We start from the raw sequence: 15132 nt of genomic DNA on the forward strand, positions 1-15132 counted from the left end.
GACCACTCATATAGAGTGGTATACGTCATCTTATAGAGGACAGGAGACACAATCATAAGCAAAGAATAAATTTTCCACTCTGCCATCTCCAATTCCAGTCTCTCAAGCACAGCAGATCAACGAGTTTCGAGGAACATATTCAATACTGAGAACCTAACCGCCACGTGAAACACCCCAATGGCCAAAGGAAGCTGTCTGTGCGGCGACTTCGCTTACGAGTATGAGGGAGAACCAGCCGCAAAGGTAAGCTTTTCTGCTGAGATAACGCGCGAGAGATGCGCCGTACTGATAAAGCATTCCCCCTGCCAGGCCGCATGCCATTGCAAGCCATGCCAGAAGACGAGTGGAACCACGAACTCGTTCAATCTGATGGTGCCGGAGGACAAGTTTTACAAGAAGTCCGGCAAAGTGAAGCAATTCACCAGGAAGGGCGTGAGTGGCAACGACGTCACATACAACATGTGTGACAACTGCGGTACTCTCGTCTTCGCCGAGGCAGGAGCTATACCGGGTATCAAGATTGTGAAGCTGGGCACTCTTGACGATGCAGATGTGTTGAACGGTATTGGCCACGCAAATCTCGAAATCTTCACCAAGGACCGACTTTCTTGGCTGCAGCCGATTCCAGGGGCTGAGCAAAAGGAAATGTCATAATCGCTTAAGCGCATAGTCGTATAGGGTTGCCGTCTCGGGGAGGGTGCGATATCTGTCTGTGCTATGGACTAGCAGGTTCGAAAGTCAATCGTCTGTGCCACTGCACACGCAGAAGCTCGGACCTCAACACTACATCTATCACCAAAATAACCCGTCAGAGATATAAGTAAAGTGCCCTGATTTACTGTGCTTTACTGTATCCTCAAGCAGTTCTATAATGTACGAAAGTCGCAACGGTAATGTGGTGTAGGTTCGCCTCCCGAAACATATCAATCGAACCAGTAAAGTCCCTCAATGTTTGACCAGTCCCACCCTGCTGAAACATTCGCATCCGCAGAGTGAGCTCGATGATAGGCATACTCCATACGAGGAGTGGATTGTAGAGCGCCCACATGCTTGCTCAAAACTGGCAAGAAGTCTCCCGTCCGACGTACGCATTGCTCAGTCGCTACGATTGGAAACTTTTTGGACAGGAACCACATGATGCCTGCAGCGTGCACGTGTACAGGGCGCTGCGCAAGCTCGAAGTTAAGATACCCGTATGGGAAGCTCTAAGAGCCGGATGGTCGAAGATGATTTGGAAAGTTTCAAACGGTCCGTTGGAACGGGCGAGCTTATTCTCTATCTTCGGAAATACGGGAGGCAACATCTGCTTTGTGAGTTGAAGTGACTCGATTGTCAATGGCAACAGCAACTACGAAATCTGTCGGATGTATTCGCGAGATATCTTTGTTTCTCTCATATAGTCGTCTACGGTGCTGATCTAGGTCATAGGACTCACGGGTTGGGGTAGAGTATGCCACATATCACCACATATCACCTAAGGTAGGCTTTGGAAGTGGTTTCCGATGCCTCCGCACTCAGCAGCAGCGTTGAGGACGGGCCACTTGGCGGCTAAAATTCCAAGCTGATGTCGCAAGCCGGTTTGCAACGTTGGTCCCGCGCGGCGCAAAGTGGCCAGACGCGGTTCGAGGAGGCTTTAACTCATTTACTGTACAGTAAGGGATATTTTGGTTGTTTTTAAACTGCTATACTGAAAGAACTGCAGAGCCATTGCACCGCAGTGTTGGATGCAACAGCAGGGCTATTCGGCAATCGAGATGATATCAGCAGCCGGCAACATTGAGTTGAGACTGCAGGTTATACCCGTAGATTATCATGCACAATAATCCGGTAATGCACGTCGGTTGAGGGCTGCTGAAATGGATCGAGCCAGAGTGCGGCGTCTGCGCCAGCTGAACAAGTTTTAGCCGTCGATCTGGAGCGTTCAGAGAAGAATAGGGTACAGAAGGCCCTTCGATGGATGTCCTTAGTGCCAATCGATCTGCACTACTTCTGACGTCTGCGCAACTCTGTTCGAGGGCCTCAAGTGTTTCAACTCCCCTTATCTGGTTGTTCGTCGCTACTCGACCACATCTTTTCTGGGGTGACCATCCTCCTCGCTTGCCCAAGAGTCGCTTGTACACTTTTGCCCACACGTGCTACTCTTGCGGACATCCTTGCCTAGCTACTTCACCTATTGGATCAACAATCGGGCTGTGCCATCCTACTTGGGGCTATCATCTGCACAGTAATACACTAAATTTCAGCAACCGTATTGACGGATCAATCCTTCGACTTGGTTGTGGACCCTCGGCAAACAAGGCACTCTAGCGACATGCCACCATCAACATCGTCAGTGATGCATATTAACACCGAGGACCTCTCTCGAGATGTGTCACCCATGGCTTCTCCCACCTTGTCGATAGCGCACAGTCGGCACAGCGCTGTGTCCTCTGTGGACGAGTCGCTCGATGCCTCACCAGTCTTTTCGACCTCTGGCCACCATCCCGACACAGTGAACACAGCATACTCAGACACTGCTACCGAACCATCTCTCCAACACTCTTGCAATTACGATGCAGACGACTGGTTTGGCAAGTTTCGTGATGATGTTGACGTCTCTGACGATTGCCCTGATCGCGGCACGTTGGCAGCAGCAGGAGAGGTGATGCTCTACGATGCGTACGGGAATATGCGACCGTTCAGTACTTTCTTTACTGGACTAGATGCAATCGGCGACCGTCAGCTCATCATTTTCATCCGCCATTTCTACTGCGGTGTAAGTTTCGGGAGATGTGATGCAGGATGAACTCTAATTGCTAATGCATTTGACATCAGGCTTGTCAAGCATATCTCCAGAAGATTGTAGAAGGCATTTCTATGCAAGCCTACTACACTATGCCCATTCCAACCTCTTTCGTGGTCGTTGGCTGCGGTAGTCCAGAGTTGATCCCACATTTCAAGTCTCAGACGAATTGTCCCTTCCCCATCTTCGCCGAACCTACGCGAAAAATCTATAGGGTATTGGGCATGTCCATGAGTGTCAACATCGGCATGAGACGACCCGGATACATGAAGGGAATCAACGAGGGCGCCTGGGTCTTCGGACAGCTTCGCCAGATGGGACAAACCAAGGGTGCGAAAAAGTTTCGAGGAGGCAACTGGCTTCAGATCGGTGGTGAATTTCTCTTTCAGGATGGTCAAGTCGTGTGGTGTCACAGGATGAGGAACTACCGCGACCACACCGAGGTTGCCCGGCTGAAACGAATACTCGAGATCGACGACTGAGTTCTCCCGGCGTGATGGGAGTTTCAGAGATTTCTCGCCGCATGCTACTATGGACTTGCTGCTTCACTTCACTTTGCTTCGGCACCACAACGATAATTCCATGCCCTGGAGCATGGCGCCATTTGCGCATCTTTATGCTGGACATTCTTTTTGAGTGGGAAGAGCTAGACGCGCAATGTATGTTTGAAACAGTCGGACTTGTGTGTATGACTCAGCCTCATCGGCCGGATCCCTCCTCTCACCGAGAACACTATTCTGCTCCGCCAGTTCCCACAGTCTTCGGGGTCGACTCGACATACCTCATGACTGGTCACACCGACTTGGAAGACAGCACCAAGTGCACCAGTCCCCAGTATACACTAAGCGCCGCTCATCCAGGAGCAGAATCTCAAGGGATCTACAAGGCTCAAGTGTTGACGCCTTGAGATGTGCCATTTCATACTCTTCACCATTTTCTTTTGCCCTGGTTGTTGCTCGGTTGTGCCTTCTTGCATCGACCGCAGCTCTTCGGGAAGCAGATAACCGATTTTTCTGATTCTTACACTGGAAACGATCATGTCGCTTTTTTCTTTTCTTCTTCTTCTCTTCCTTCTTATGGACTCCTTGGTTCTGTATATAGACTACATTGACACCAAATTTAACGACTTCAAGACTAGAAAAGGCTGTGCTGTAAAAGCTGATGGAGGTTCTCGTTTCTTTTTCTCTCTCCGAAAGTCGTATGCTGTTGGCTTTGTCTCCTCGCGAGTATAAGTTGGAAGGAACAAAAGAATCAGGGGTATCATTGGTTCTTGTCATCGCTGTGGATGAAAGTTTCTAGAGAAAGAAGAAGAAATAGGGGGAAAGAGAAAAGCAAAAAGAAGAATGTCAACACTGGAAGGCGACGCCCTTCTTCCTGACCATATTCTTGCCTCCGCCCGCGAAGCCCGTCCCCTCGGTGGATATCTCAACCGTGCCAGGCTTGATCTTTTCCTTTTCTTTCTTCTGTTCCGACCCTCCCTCCTCCTTTTTGTCTTTTTTGGATCTGATCGTCACGTCAGCCTGGCAGACATAGCACCTCACGACGCCGACTTCCTGCGTCTCGTCGTGGGCGTCTGGCTCGCTGGGTTTCATGAATTTGGCAGCGCAGGGCTTGCAGACGACGTGGCCGCAGGGTTTGGCCAGGACGGCTTTTGTGGCGTTTGAGAGGGTCTTTTCGCAGGCGGGACAGCTGCCGCTGCTGCTGTTCTTGTCGTTGTTGTCTTCGGTGGATTTGTCTTTGTGGAAATGCACCGTGACCAGAGTCTTGAGGCCGAACTCGTGCGACGAGTCGGAGTCGCTGGCTGGACAGACGGGGCGGAGTTTGGTGGGTTTGATGTCGCGATCTTTGGTGAAGGGTGTGGCCGAGGGGATCCAGAATGACGGGACGGCGGTGTTCGCTCTGGCTTCTGCTTTCAGATCCACGGGCTGTTGGTCCCTGGCTTTGGCTTTTTTCTGTTCGTCCTTGCCGAGGCGCAGTAATTCGTCCTCGTCGATTTCATGTTTGCGCTTTGTGCCTCGTGTGGATTCTTCGACCAGGACTTTGCCGTCTTGTCGCCCGATGATCTTGCTTCGAGAGTCCGAGACTGCGCTGTCGGCGAATTTCCGCTCGAGTCCCATCTGCACGGCTTCAAAGTCCGCCACGGCTTGCACGTCTCGCTCGGCTTTGGCCAGTTCATCCTCGAGGGCATTCTCTTGTTTTCGTCGGACGGCGTCGCGCTCGGCGCGCTTGATTTCGTTCTTCTGGGCGACGAGGTTGTTCAGGGCGCATTCGCGGCAGAAGAGGTGGCAGGCGGTCTTGCTCGTGCTGCAGGCTACTGGATCGCGGCTGGGCAGTAGGCAGAGGTTGCACGATCCGAAGGGCAGGAAGGAGTCGCGCGTCAGTCGGGTCGATCTGCTGCCCCATGTGGATTTGAGTTCTTCTCGCTCGTGAGAGGTGAAGAAGGCCAGCGAGGTGTTGCGCTTGCCTGATGGGTGGGTATCAGTACATGAATCACAAGGAGCCCATGTGATGGAGGGATAGAGCATTTGTGTGGAGGGAAGAGGGAGATACTCACTGTGCGACATTCTGGCACCTCGAATGATATACTAAAGACCAATTACTTTACAACAATGATGTTCATGGAATGGTGACAGATGGAGATGATACAGAGGAAGGTACATGGATGCCAAGCATTTGCACAAATAAGTTAGGCAGGTATGAATGGAACTAAGGATGACATGCGGCGACGTCATGCTCTGATTCGCTGGGAAATCGGGAATCGCCAATCGTGAGTCGTGAATCGTGAATCGTGAATGGTCAAAGTCGAGAATATTTGGCCTCTTTGCCTCGCCTTATTCCTTCCTTTTTTCATATTCTCGCTCTTCTCTGTGTGAAGCACCGTATGCGCTCTTGATTCATCTGCCTTCACACTCCAATCTGCGGCTTCCTATCACTGTTTAGTCACTGGCTTCGGATCCGGAAAACATTACATGTATACGACCTTGACCCTCCGGCTGCGATAGCATGAGCGAAAAAAACAAGACCACCATGGCATCGTCGCTGCTCCCTCTCCCTGATCGACCGTCTCTTGGCTTCAGGATCGCATCGACCTTCCAGATGGGCTGGGTGGGCACGGCGTGTCGCTCTTTTCTCCTGGCATTCAACAGACTCGAGGTCAATGGATGGGACGGCTTCAAGAAGTTGCTGGATGAGAGGGAGGATGTCGCCGCCAGACAGAGAGGCTTGATTACTGTTTCTAACCACACGAGCGTGTACGTACGTATACAATTACCTTGTTCTTGTCCTGTCACAAGTGGGAATGCTTTGCGCCGAGGAGAAACCTGTACTGAGTGATTGCATAGCCTTGATGATCCTGCGTTATGGGGCGCATTGCCTTATTCTTACCACTGGAACCCGGACAGTCTGCGCTGGAGTCTCGCAAGTCACGATCTGGCCTTTCAAAGCAGGTACGGATTTATTGCGACCCGGAAACGCAATTTTTGATCTGACAGAGTTGGCAGGTTCACGTCTTTCTTCTTCACCATAGGGAACACACTCCCTTGCCATCGCGCAGCCCACTCGCCCTATGGCGGCCTCTTCCAGCCCACCATGACCCAAGCCATCCGCCTTCTATCCAACGGTCCCTTCGCCGCACCGCCTGTCGTCCCTAGCGAGACCTCCCTGACCCGCGCCGATATCCCCGATCCTTTCTCGGATTCGCAGTTGACCTACAGCACCAACGGACAGGACAGCTTCCCTGCGCCATCAGCATATGCGAACCGTCGCTTCGCCTGGGTACATATCTTCCCGGAAGGCAAGGTTCATCAAAAGACAGACAAGACCATGCGCTACTTCAAGTGGGGTGTCTCGCGCTTGATCCTCGAAGCCGACACGGTCCCAGACTTGGTCCCCATCTGGATCGAGGGATTCGACTCGGTCATGCATGAGAGCAGGACATTCCCCAGGTTCATACCGCGGGGCAACAATGATGTCAGCGTGACATTTGGAGAAAAAGTGGACATGGAGGCCAGGTTCGGCGATCTAAGAAGCAAGTGGCAACAACTAAAAGCGAAGGTTCCGGCCAAAGCAGGACAACCAGACGAACTGGGCGTCATCAGGGATATCGACCTCATGACCGGACACGAGGCGGTCGAGTTGCGGAAAGAGTGCACGATGAGGGTCAGAGAAGAAGTTCTAAAAGTGCGGAGAGGGAGAGGGCTGCCCGACGAAGACCCCAAGTGCGGCCTCGTCGAGACGTGGAGAGAGGAGGCAGGCGCACAACAGGGCCTGATGGGAGACGGGAGCTATGTCAAGGACATGTGACGAGAAATGTTGGTGTAGAACGCGCTTTTGCTTACCGCCGAAGCATGTGGGAACCTTGTACTACTATTACTACTCTTGTCGAGCCGTGCGGGCGAGAGCAACGAAAGAGACAAAGCACGTGTGTGAATAGCAAAAAGATAGAAATGACAAGAAAATGATTGATATACACGTCTAACCATCATCATCCAAGTATCTGCCAGGCAAGGTAAAGAAGTCGACAGTCACTGGGATATGACCGTTGGCTACGGGTCAGGGTTGAGTTTGATTTGTCCCGCACTTCGCAAAACGATCTGCCTTGAGCGCGTTGCGCTAGCGCAATGACGGAGGCCTAGCGCGTTCGAGGGCGTGCGCATTCTTATAGAGGACCTGGGACCGACTCTCCGCGCCCGTCCATTTTCTTTCCCTAGCTGTGTATATCTGATCCTTACCGCGGAATCACCAGCACATTTCTTCTGATTTCTACCTGACCCTCGGGAGGAGGCGACGAACGATTGAGCTAAAAGCAAACGAACCAATTCACTTGTCGTTGAATCTGCAGCGGGAATCCACAAGTACAAGGATTGACAGAACAAGTACCATCTGGACTGACAAGCACACGGGCTTCCGTCATAGCGCCGTGGTCTGCATCTGCACTTGCACTTTTTATTTTTCATTACATTATACACAATCCCCGTCCCTGTCATATCGATAAGGGAAGTGATACAGACTTTCTTTCTATATGTGTGAGAAGAAAACCAATAAACCCTTATCGGCTGTGCAATCCAAAACGAAACAAGGGAGCAGGGTCGAAGAGAGAGAAAAACGAAGATTTGCACAAGCAGCACAGCACTCTTGCACATATATAATCTAGTGCACCCCGCAGCTGCATTGCACATTGCACGAACCTCGACGCCTTTTTCTTCCTGACCGTGTGGACCGCCTTTTGGACCTTGTGGACAACCAATCGGAAGCCTTCCCCCAATAGATTGTTCTATCCAAAAGAAAAAGTGAATCCACACTAAAAGGAAGCACATGGACAATTACGCTCCGCGCTCTCCAGACCTGTCTGGCTATAAACCACGGAGCCCCGATCTGACCTCTTATACACCACTCTCGCCGGCTTCTGGTCAAGGTCAAGTTCAAGGTCAAGCTCAAGCTCATGCGGGAAGTGTAGCCGAAGATTTGAGTCTCGATCACAACTCGCACAACCACAACATTGATAGCTCAAGCAACACCACTGCTGCTGCCGGTGCTCCTTCCTCTTCTTACGCCCCACAGTCGCCCGATTTGTCTGGATTGCAGGCATATCAACCCAATCATCTGAATCATCATCACTTCGCCCACAACACGTCTCAACCCCTGCAGTCGCCATCCCAGTGGAACGATCACGTCACGTCTTCTTCTACTGCTGGTGCTGCACCACAAATATCACAGTTGATGGAACCACAATCCTACCCGCACCCTGTCTTTAGTCCTTCTCAGGCACAACAGCAGCTTCCACCACCACCACCACCACCACCACCACCACCACAACAACAACACCTCCAACAGCAGCAGCAGCAGCAGCAGCAGCAGCAGCAGCAGCAGCAGCAGCAGCAGCAGCAGCAGCAGCAGCAGCAGCCCTACCAAGATCCGTATTCCTACCCCACTGCTCCGCAAGGGCAACAGCAATCATACCCGCTTCACACTCCGGCCTACGGCTCTTTCTCCGATTCACATGCTCAGATGCCCCCGCAGACGCGTTCAAGCAACCGTGCCCAGCCTCGCTCATACGCCGAACCCAATGACCCTCACGAATTCGACGCCTACCAGACCTATCCGTCAGTATTCGTAAAGGAAGAACAGCACTATCTGGAGTCACTTCCTCCCCAGGACTTTGCTACCGCTCCTGCACCCACCCCTGCGCGTAGAGGCCGGAAACCAAAGCCGGAGAGCCAGGGGAACGGAGGTCGATTTGGCGCCATGGACGTCCATCCCGTCGTCAAGAAGATGGACACTGGTGGTGTCGAGGTCAAGACCAAGTTTCCCACGGCCAGGATCAAGCGCATCATGCAGGCCGACGAGGACGTCGGCAAGGTAGCCCAGGTCACCCCCGTCGTCGTTGGTATGTATTTGGCTCTTTCACACATTGCAATACCATCATAACTAAGTCTTCTACAGCCAAAGCACTTGAGCTCTTCATGATCCGCCTCATCACATCTTCCGCCAACGCCGCAAAAGCTCGGGGCAGCAAGAAAGTCATGTCTCAGCACATGAAAATCGCAGTCATGCAGGACGACCAATTCGACAATTTACGAGAGATCATGACCAAGATCCCTGACGCGCCGACAAAGTCCTCCGCTGCCGCTGCAGCCAACGGCGACGACGATGACGATGACGCCGGCGCCATCAAAGCCGAGGGCAAAGGAAAGGGTAAGGGAAGAGGCAAGAAGAGACGGGACAGCGACGACTATTGATGGAACAATGAGTCTGAGAAGATTTGCTTGTCTCCATCGCCTGATACCCATTCGCCTTGCTGTCAACTTTTGCACATGTCGCACGGCGTCGTCATTGCGAAAAATACCAGATGTGCTGCAAGCTTATGACTTGTGCAAGATACTGCGGTCCTGCTCGTCTGACATGCGCGCTATTATCATCTATGTGTCATTTCCGTTGCCGACCTGGCGGCGCACACCTATCATCCTAGCTCTGGAGGAACAGAGTAGAGGGGCTAGTCCGGCCATAAGAAGACCTCCAGGCACGGCACATAGCGGCTGTCCCACCTTTCACGCGCCGAGATCGAAACAGAAATGGCTGCTCGTCATATATCACCAACGCCGTGGATCCTCTCGAGAAGGAAGAAAACATGGTGAACGCGACGAGCACAAAGAGATATCCACAGTTAGCGCGCCGGAGGGACCTACTTGGCATAAGATTCATCATCTGCCCCATCACGGGCGACCGGATCAAAAGGTGACCCCTCCAAACCAGGTCATACACAGAACACAGATCAAGCGCAGAGCTCGCCGTATCGCTCTTCAGCAATTCTCCAACCACCATGCCTTGTGCGCATGAGAACAGAAGAATAAAGGACGCCAAAGGCATGAAAAAGAAGAGACGATTGGCAGATACAGTACTAGCTAGCCACAGTATATACGGGACACTGTCCATGTAGTGGTGGCCCATTAAATCACGAATCAATCCACTTCCTTCATCAGTCAATTCCCCTTCTTGTCGTGATGCTTACTATTCCTTCTACTCTTGTATATTCAGCAGCAGACCTCGGCTATGGATGGCTGAGCATAAGAATGAAAGCAATAGATACACAGTACCGCGATGAACCCAAGATGATTGTAGGTGTCACGCGTTCGTTTGCACGACATACATGGACGAATGGAAAACCGCATGGCTTATCTCCGTGTTGTTCCACTCTTGTTCTCTTCGTCCTTTTTCTTTTCACCTTTTCCCCTCGTCGTCCTTGCGACTGCCTCGCCGACTCGTCCTTTCTGACTGTACTGCTCCTCCCCCCTCCCGCTCTGCCTTCCTACTGTGTCTTCATACCGCATGCAAGTCCTGCTGCTCATAGATCTCGTAGATAGACAGTGACTCTTCAGCATTTCCATTTTAATTTCAGTAGGGTAATGTCCTCGCTCATCCTCAGCTAACAAAATCATTCGTGATACGTGTGTACTATACAGTCATTTGCCTTTTCGTGTCTAATCACAACTTTCGTCTCTTCGGAACCCCGTCTGTTCTTATTTCTATTTCAACTCCTTGCTCCTCTCGTTCTATCCCTCTTGTAGTACAATCCTTTGGCACCGTTGGAAATCAACCCACTGTCTTCATCTCTGTCTCTGAATTGAGAATGTAGTCCCGAGTGCAAGACCCAGCTGCCCCACCTGACACTTCTCATGGCTGCGCCGAAAGTGGTGGTAGCGAGAAGAGGTCTTACCAGCGTCGAAGTAGAGACACCAGGTCGTACGCTGTCGTTTTGATACTGGTCAAAAAGTTCGCCGTTCTAGTTGATCTTCTTGGTGTTGCCGTTCGCGTCGGTGGTCGTGGTGCCGGGAGGGGTCATGGGGTGTTTGATGGTCAGACACCAGATATCCAGGTAATCACAGATGCTGACGATGACGTCTGCCACGAAGGATCCGTGGACGCCGATGCCTAGCCCTAGGCATGAGAACATGAATGCCACTTGGTATGTGTCGTTGCCGAGAACTGAAGGCCAGCCTAGGCCGATGGCTTCCTGGAGGTGAGGCCCGAGGCTGTCGAGGACGCCGAAGAGGAGAGGCAGGATGAGGACGTTCGTCATTGGGAAGCGAGACTTGGTCAGGTGGGCTGTAATCATTTGGCCCACGCTGTAGGCGTTCACGAGTCCGACGTAGAAGACGAAAGGCACGAGGTGGGAATGGAGGATGATTGGCTGGAGGTACAGGTATGCGGGGATAAGTGTCCAGGCCACGAAGAAGGGGAGGAGGCCGTAAAGAGCTGGAAGTGGACGCTCGCCGCGTTGGCGACGGGATGCCATGACGTTTAGTGCGCTTCGTAGAGTGTCAGCTTCTTCTTTTTGAGACCACATATCCTAACAGTAATGATACGCCTAGCAAAAAAAAAAAGAACAATTGACATACCTCGAAACAGTGGCAAAGACAAGGACAAGCCCGCCGTAAACCATGTACCACTCTCCCCAAGACCATTCGTAAATAAAGTCTGGGATGAAGGAGTAGTGCTCCACGCCGACAGTAGCCAGGAAAGACTGTTGCCAGAAGCTACCTCCGCCCTTGACGGCGGTGAACGCAAACACGGCACACAATGTCAGAACGCCCTCTACCGGTCCAGAAATGACTCCAAGCGTCAAGGTGTGGGTGTGGTATTCGTCCCAAGTTTGGACGTAGAATGTCAACAATGCTGTCGGTACGTTAGTCGACTGACATACTTCAATGCAGAACAAAACTTACATGCGAACAGGATGAGAATAGTCTTCCATCCTTGGCCGAAATTCATAGTGGCAGAGAAGAGAAGAACACCGAGAGATGTGTTCAGGGCATCGACACCATGGTCGAACAATTCGCCAAGGGGCCCACTCTGCTTTGTGCGGCGCCTGTAATCACAATTAGTCCAGGTCTTCAGCTGCTGTCACTTGGTTTACTTACGCTTGACTGCCGTCAACAGCATCGAACGTCTGGTACAAGAACATGCCAATCGCCCAACTTGCGTAGACCCAGGAAGGACAGTCTCGGTCCATACCAGGCGTGTAGTAGAGCATAGTCAAGACATTTGCAATGACGAATCCGAATCCGCAAAGAGTGATCTGTAAAATATCGTCTCAGAATCCAGATGTTCACCGACATTAAGGTCTATTTGTAGAAATAATTGCTTACCAGGTTTGGACTGCCAACACAAATTAGCTAATGTCCAGTCACAGAGAGTATACAGAATAGAAAGTCAAGACTTACGCCATCCACATGGGGAAGCATTCAATGACCACATTGTTGTAGAAAGGTTTCAAGATGTATTTGGAGACATAGCTGTGGTCAACACCAGAGTACTTGTATTCCTTCAGCTTGGGCAGCCTTTCCTGACGGATGTAGACCATGTCGTTTGCTTGGCTGGGTATATGATGCTTTGTCTATGAATGCTATCGAAATGTCAACGACATGGAGCAGAGGCAGTAGTAGTGGACCCGCGAGTATGCTGCAGCACTTGAACTTTCTCAATCGCGCCAAGACCAACAAAAACACAACGACGTCACCACCGACACGTGAAATTCGATTATCAGATCAAGGCAACATAGATCATCCAACATTAAATTAATCGGCAGGTTGACGGCGACCAATCTCAAAACGATTCTGGCCGATATGTCAGGCATCGATGTTCGAAAAACTCTAAGCATGATTTTGTCTTATAGGGCGAGGTTCAGCTGATTGCAAAGGAATTGTAAACCCGCAGAGTGCATTCGTATGGCTTTAATAAATACATGCGGTGCCAATAATAATCGTAGAAACGCCATTTGACCCCTTCTCATCCATCGCTTGTTTGAAAGCACGAGTTCATGACCATATCGCTATGCATTTTGGTATGATGTTCGACAAATCCACCGTCGTTAGCCTTGAGCCATGAGCTTCGATCCTTGATCCACGATTGTTGCGTCCATCTACGCCACAGGGCTCCATGGCATGGGCACCAAAATCCTGCTCTTCATCTCCTGAATCAGAGGGACAGTCTTGTGGACAGTCTCACCCCATCCAGGGACGCTCCAGCTTTGCTCTCTGCGAGAACGTCTCTCCTCAAGATCGGCAAACTGCCATAAGTGGTGCACAGTGTTGAGTTCGCCAATCTGGACGAACCAAGCTCCAACACCTTCCATGACTTCACGTCTTGCGCGAAGCCCGGTGCGCCAGTGGGTTTCCCACTCTAGAAGATTGCCGGGGTGAAGTGTGTAAGAGCGCAGCTCAAAGACACCACCCAGCTGGCGGGGAGCAGTGGTGGGCCAGAAGGAAAACTCTTGCATCAAAGAAGTCTTCTTGGAGTTGATGAGAGACTTCAGCTTGCGGTCGAATTCCGGAAACTCGGGATGATGTTGGATGTTGTGAAGGGAGGCATGGTATCCTTGATAGCGCTGGTATTCCCAAATGTGGACTGTGTCTCTAGTCAGCAAAGGCACAACCTAGTCTTGAGCAAAAGGCATACCGAAAGTATCACAGTCTCCGACCTCAGTCCGCCAACTACCGACCAGATGAACCTTATTCTCTGGCATGTTGGCCATGCGAGGGTACCAGCTGCCGACGAGCTCGACATACTCGTCTACTTTGTCTGGTTTGACGTCATGGAAGACGATGCTGTGCATGTATTTGCCTCTGGCTAGGACTTGACTGAAACTGCGCTCAATCTCCTCATCCATCTCTCTTGCCTCTGGAGTTCCATATAGCAGGTTCGAGAGACGGCCACTTTTCTTGCTGCCATCCTGTTGTTCGCCCGACTTCTCTGGGTCTGTCAGTCAGCATGGGTTTGCACCACTCTGTAAGGCTTGGTATCAGCTCACTTTCGACTTGGTCACGTTTCTTGTGTGCAGCTATCAGGTCATCGCGGAACTTCTGTGACTTCTGGTCAAAGATGTGGCCCTTGTCAGGTTCAACATCTGATATAGATGGTGCTCTCTTCGCCGCGCTGACAGCGGATGAGGTGGAGAAGGGTCGGAGTAGTGGTGCCGACAAGGGCGTAGATGAAGATAGTCTTGCAACAAGGCGTTTGGAGAACATTGTGGATGATGTGTTGTTAGGTAATCGGTTGCTTCTCCAGAGCTCAAGGTAACAATCTTTCAAGAAGGGAAAAGGGACTACTTGAGAGGAGGGGGTGCTTGGGTAAGTTGTTGTGTTATAGTACCAAATAAGTAATTCGCATAAAAGAGTGAGTGTGATAGGCTGAGACGGGAAGGTACTCTTTTCTCCAACACCTGCACCTGCACCTGCACCTGCACTTTCTCACTACCGAAGCTCCAGCCTGGAGCTCCCGCTGTTGCGCCCCTGGTGTGGGGTAAGTCCAAACCCACATCGAGCACCTGTGCACGAGCCTGACATCCTCGGTAAATACGTCACTGATTTGCATCGAGCTCACGGTCCGTCGGGGCCTCAGGCCCGCCCACTGATTTCGATTGATCTACGTGGTTTTCCACACCATCGACAGGTACCTTGCCTTAAGGTTATTTTGGGTACCTGTGCCTTCGTAAGGTCAGGTATGCCTCTACGATGCCTTGCTGCATTCACGTTTAGAGTTGTGTAATCGTTTTTCTACCCGCCGCTTTCCCACTTACGAACGTCGTACGTAGCGATTTGCCTGTGTGTGCAATATCTTACAAAATCGCATGTGTCCTTAACCACAAAGGGCCTCCCTTGAGGCTGAAAGGGTCTCGTAGCTTGTGCTCCACCATCTGATCATAAGAGTGACGGCATGCGTATGTGGCACATGGGTCCTCCCATCTGCCCAAGCCCTGTCCGAAAGGTACCTAGTAGGCATTTTTGATGCTGCAATGATGAGAGCTATGACGCAAAAGTTGCGAGTGACGATGTATGGCAACGCTGGTACAGACG

The 15132-nt window shown here is 51.3% G+C and overlaps 7 protein-coding genes across 9 annotated transcripts; 4 read left to right on the plus strand and 3 right to left on the minus strand.

Annotated features, from left to right (window-relative positions):
- Positions 1 to 177: 177 nt before the first annotated feature.
- On the plus strand, positions 178 to 654 carry AAFC00_005777 (uncharacterized protein; the record flags this gene model as incomplete). The annotated part of the gene is made up of 2 exons (XM_069345612.1): positions 178 to 243; positions 310 to 654. 2 exons carry the CDS (start codon positions 178 to 180, stop codon positions 652 to 654), a joined length of 411 nt encoding a protein of 136 aa, XP_069197812.1.
- Positions 655 to 2311: 1657 nt separating this feature from the next.
- Positions 2312 to 3264, plus strand: AAFC00_005778 (uncharacterized protein; the record flags this gene model as incomplete). Of its 3 annotated transcripts, none has more annotated exons than XM_069345613.1 (2): positions 2312 to 2755; positions 2815 to 3264. In XM_069345613.1, the coding sequence occupies 2 exons, from the start codon at positions 2312 to 2314 to the stop codon at positions 3262 to 3264; spliced, it is 894 nt and encodes a 297-aa protein (XP_069197813.1). The 3 variants fall into 3 exon arrangements, with proteins under 3 accessions (XP_069197813.1, XP_069197814.1, XP_069197815.1); XM_069347814.1 differs by having other exon boundaries at positions 2336 to 2755; XM_069345614.1 differs by having other exon boundaries at positions 2378 to 2755.
- Positions 3265 to 4128: 864 nt separating this feature from the next.
- AAFC00_005779 (uncharacterized protein) lies at positions 4129 to 5346 on the minus strand (the record flags this gene model as incomplete). The annotated part of the gene is made up of 2 exons (XM_069345615.1): positions 4129 to 5246; positions 5337 to 5346. The coding sequence occupies 2 exons, from the start codon at positions 5344 to 5346 to the stop codon at positions 4129 to 4131; spliced, it is 1128 nt and encodes a 375-aa protein (XP_069197816.1).
- A 463-nt stretch (positions 5347 to 5809) lies between these two features.
- On the plus strand, positions 5810 to 7084 carry AAFC00_005780 (uncharacterized protein; the record flags this gene model as incomplete). The annotated part of the gene is made up of 3 exons (XM_069345616.1): positions 5810 to 6033; positions 6124 to 6228; positions 6283 to 7084. 3 exons carry the CDS (start codon positions 5810 to 5812, stop codon positions 7082 to 7084), a joined length of 1131 nt encoding a protein of 376 aa, XP_069197817.1.
- A 1011-nt stretch (positions 7085 to 8095) lies between these two features.
- AAFC00_005781 (uncharacterized protein) lies at positions 8096 to 9519 on the plus strand (the record flags this gene model as incomplete). The annotated part of the gene is made up of 2 exons (XM_069345617.1): positions 8096 to 9167; positions 9224 to 9519. 2 exons carry the CDS (start codon positions 8096 to 8098, stop codon positions 9517 to 9519), a joined length of 1368 nt encoding a protein of 455 aa, XP_069197818.1.
- A 1541-nt stretch (positions 9520 to 11060) lies between these two features.
- AAFC00_005782 (uncharacterized protein) lies at positions 11061 to 12311 on the minus strand (the record flags this gene model as incomplete). Its single annotated transcript, XM_069345619.1, has 4 exons — positions 11061 to 11586; positions 11677 to 11953; positions 12004 to 12146; positions 12199 to 12311. The coding sequence occupies 4 exons, from the start codon at positions 12309 to 12311 to the stop codon at positions 11061 to 11063; spliced, it is 1059 nt and encodes a 352-aa protein (XP_069197819.1).
- An 888-nt stretch (positions 12312 to 13199) lies between these two features.
- Positions 13200 to 14304, minus strand: AAFC00_005783 (uncharacterized protein; the record flags this gene model as incomplete). Its single annotated transcript, XM_069345620.1, has 3 exons — positions 13200 to 13684; positions 13736 to 14029; positions 14088 to 14304. The coding sequence occupies 3 exons, from the start codon at positions 14302 to 14304 to the stop codon at positions 13200 to 13202; spliced, it is 996 nt and encodes a 331-aa protein (XP_069197820.1).
- Between the last annotated feature and the right edge of the window lie 828 nt (positions 14305 to 15132).

The sequence above is a fragment of the Neodothiora populina genome (assembly GCF_041146345.1).
Source record: "Neodothiora populina strain CPC 39397 chromosome Unknown canker_contig_6, whole genome shotgun sequence".
Lineage (NCBI taxonomy): Eukaryota > Fungi > Ascomycota > Dothideomycetes > Dothideales > Dothioraceae > Neodothiora > Neodothiora populina.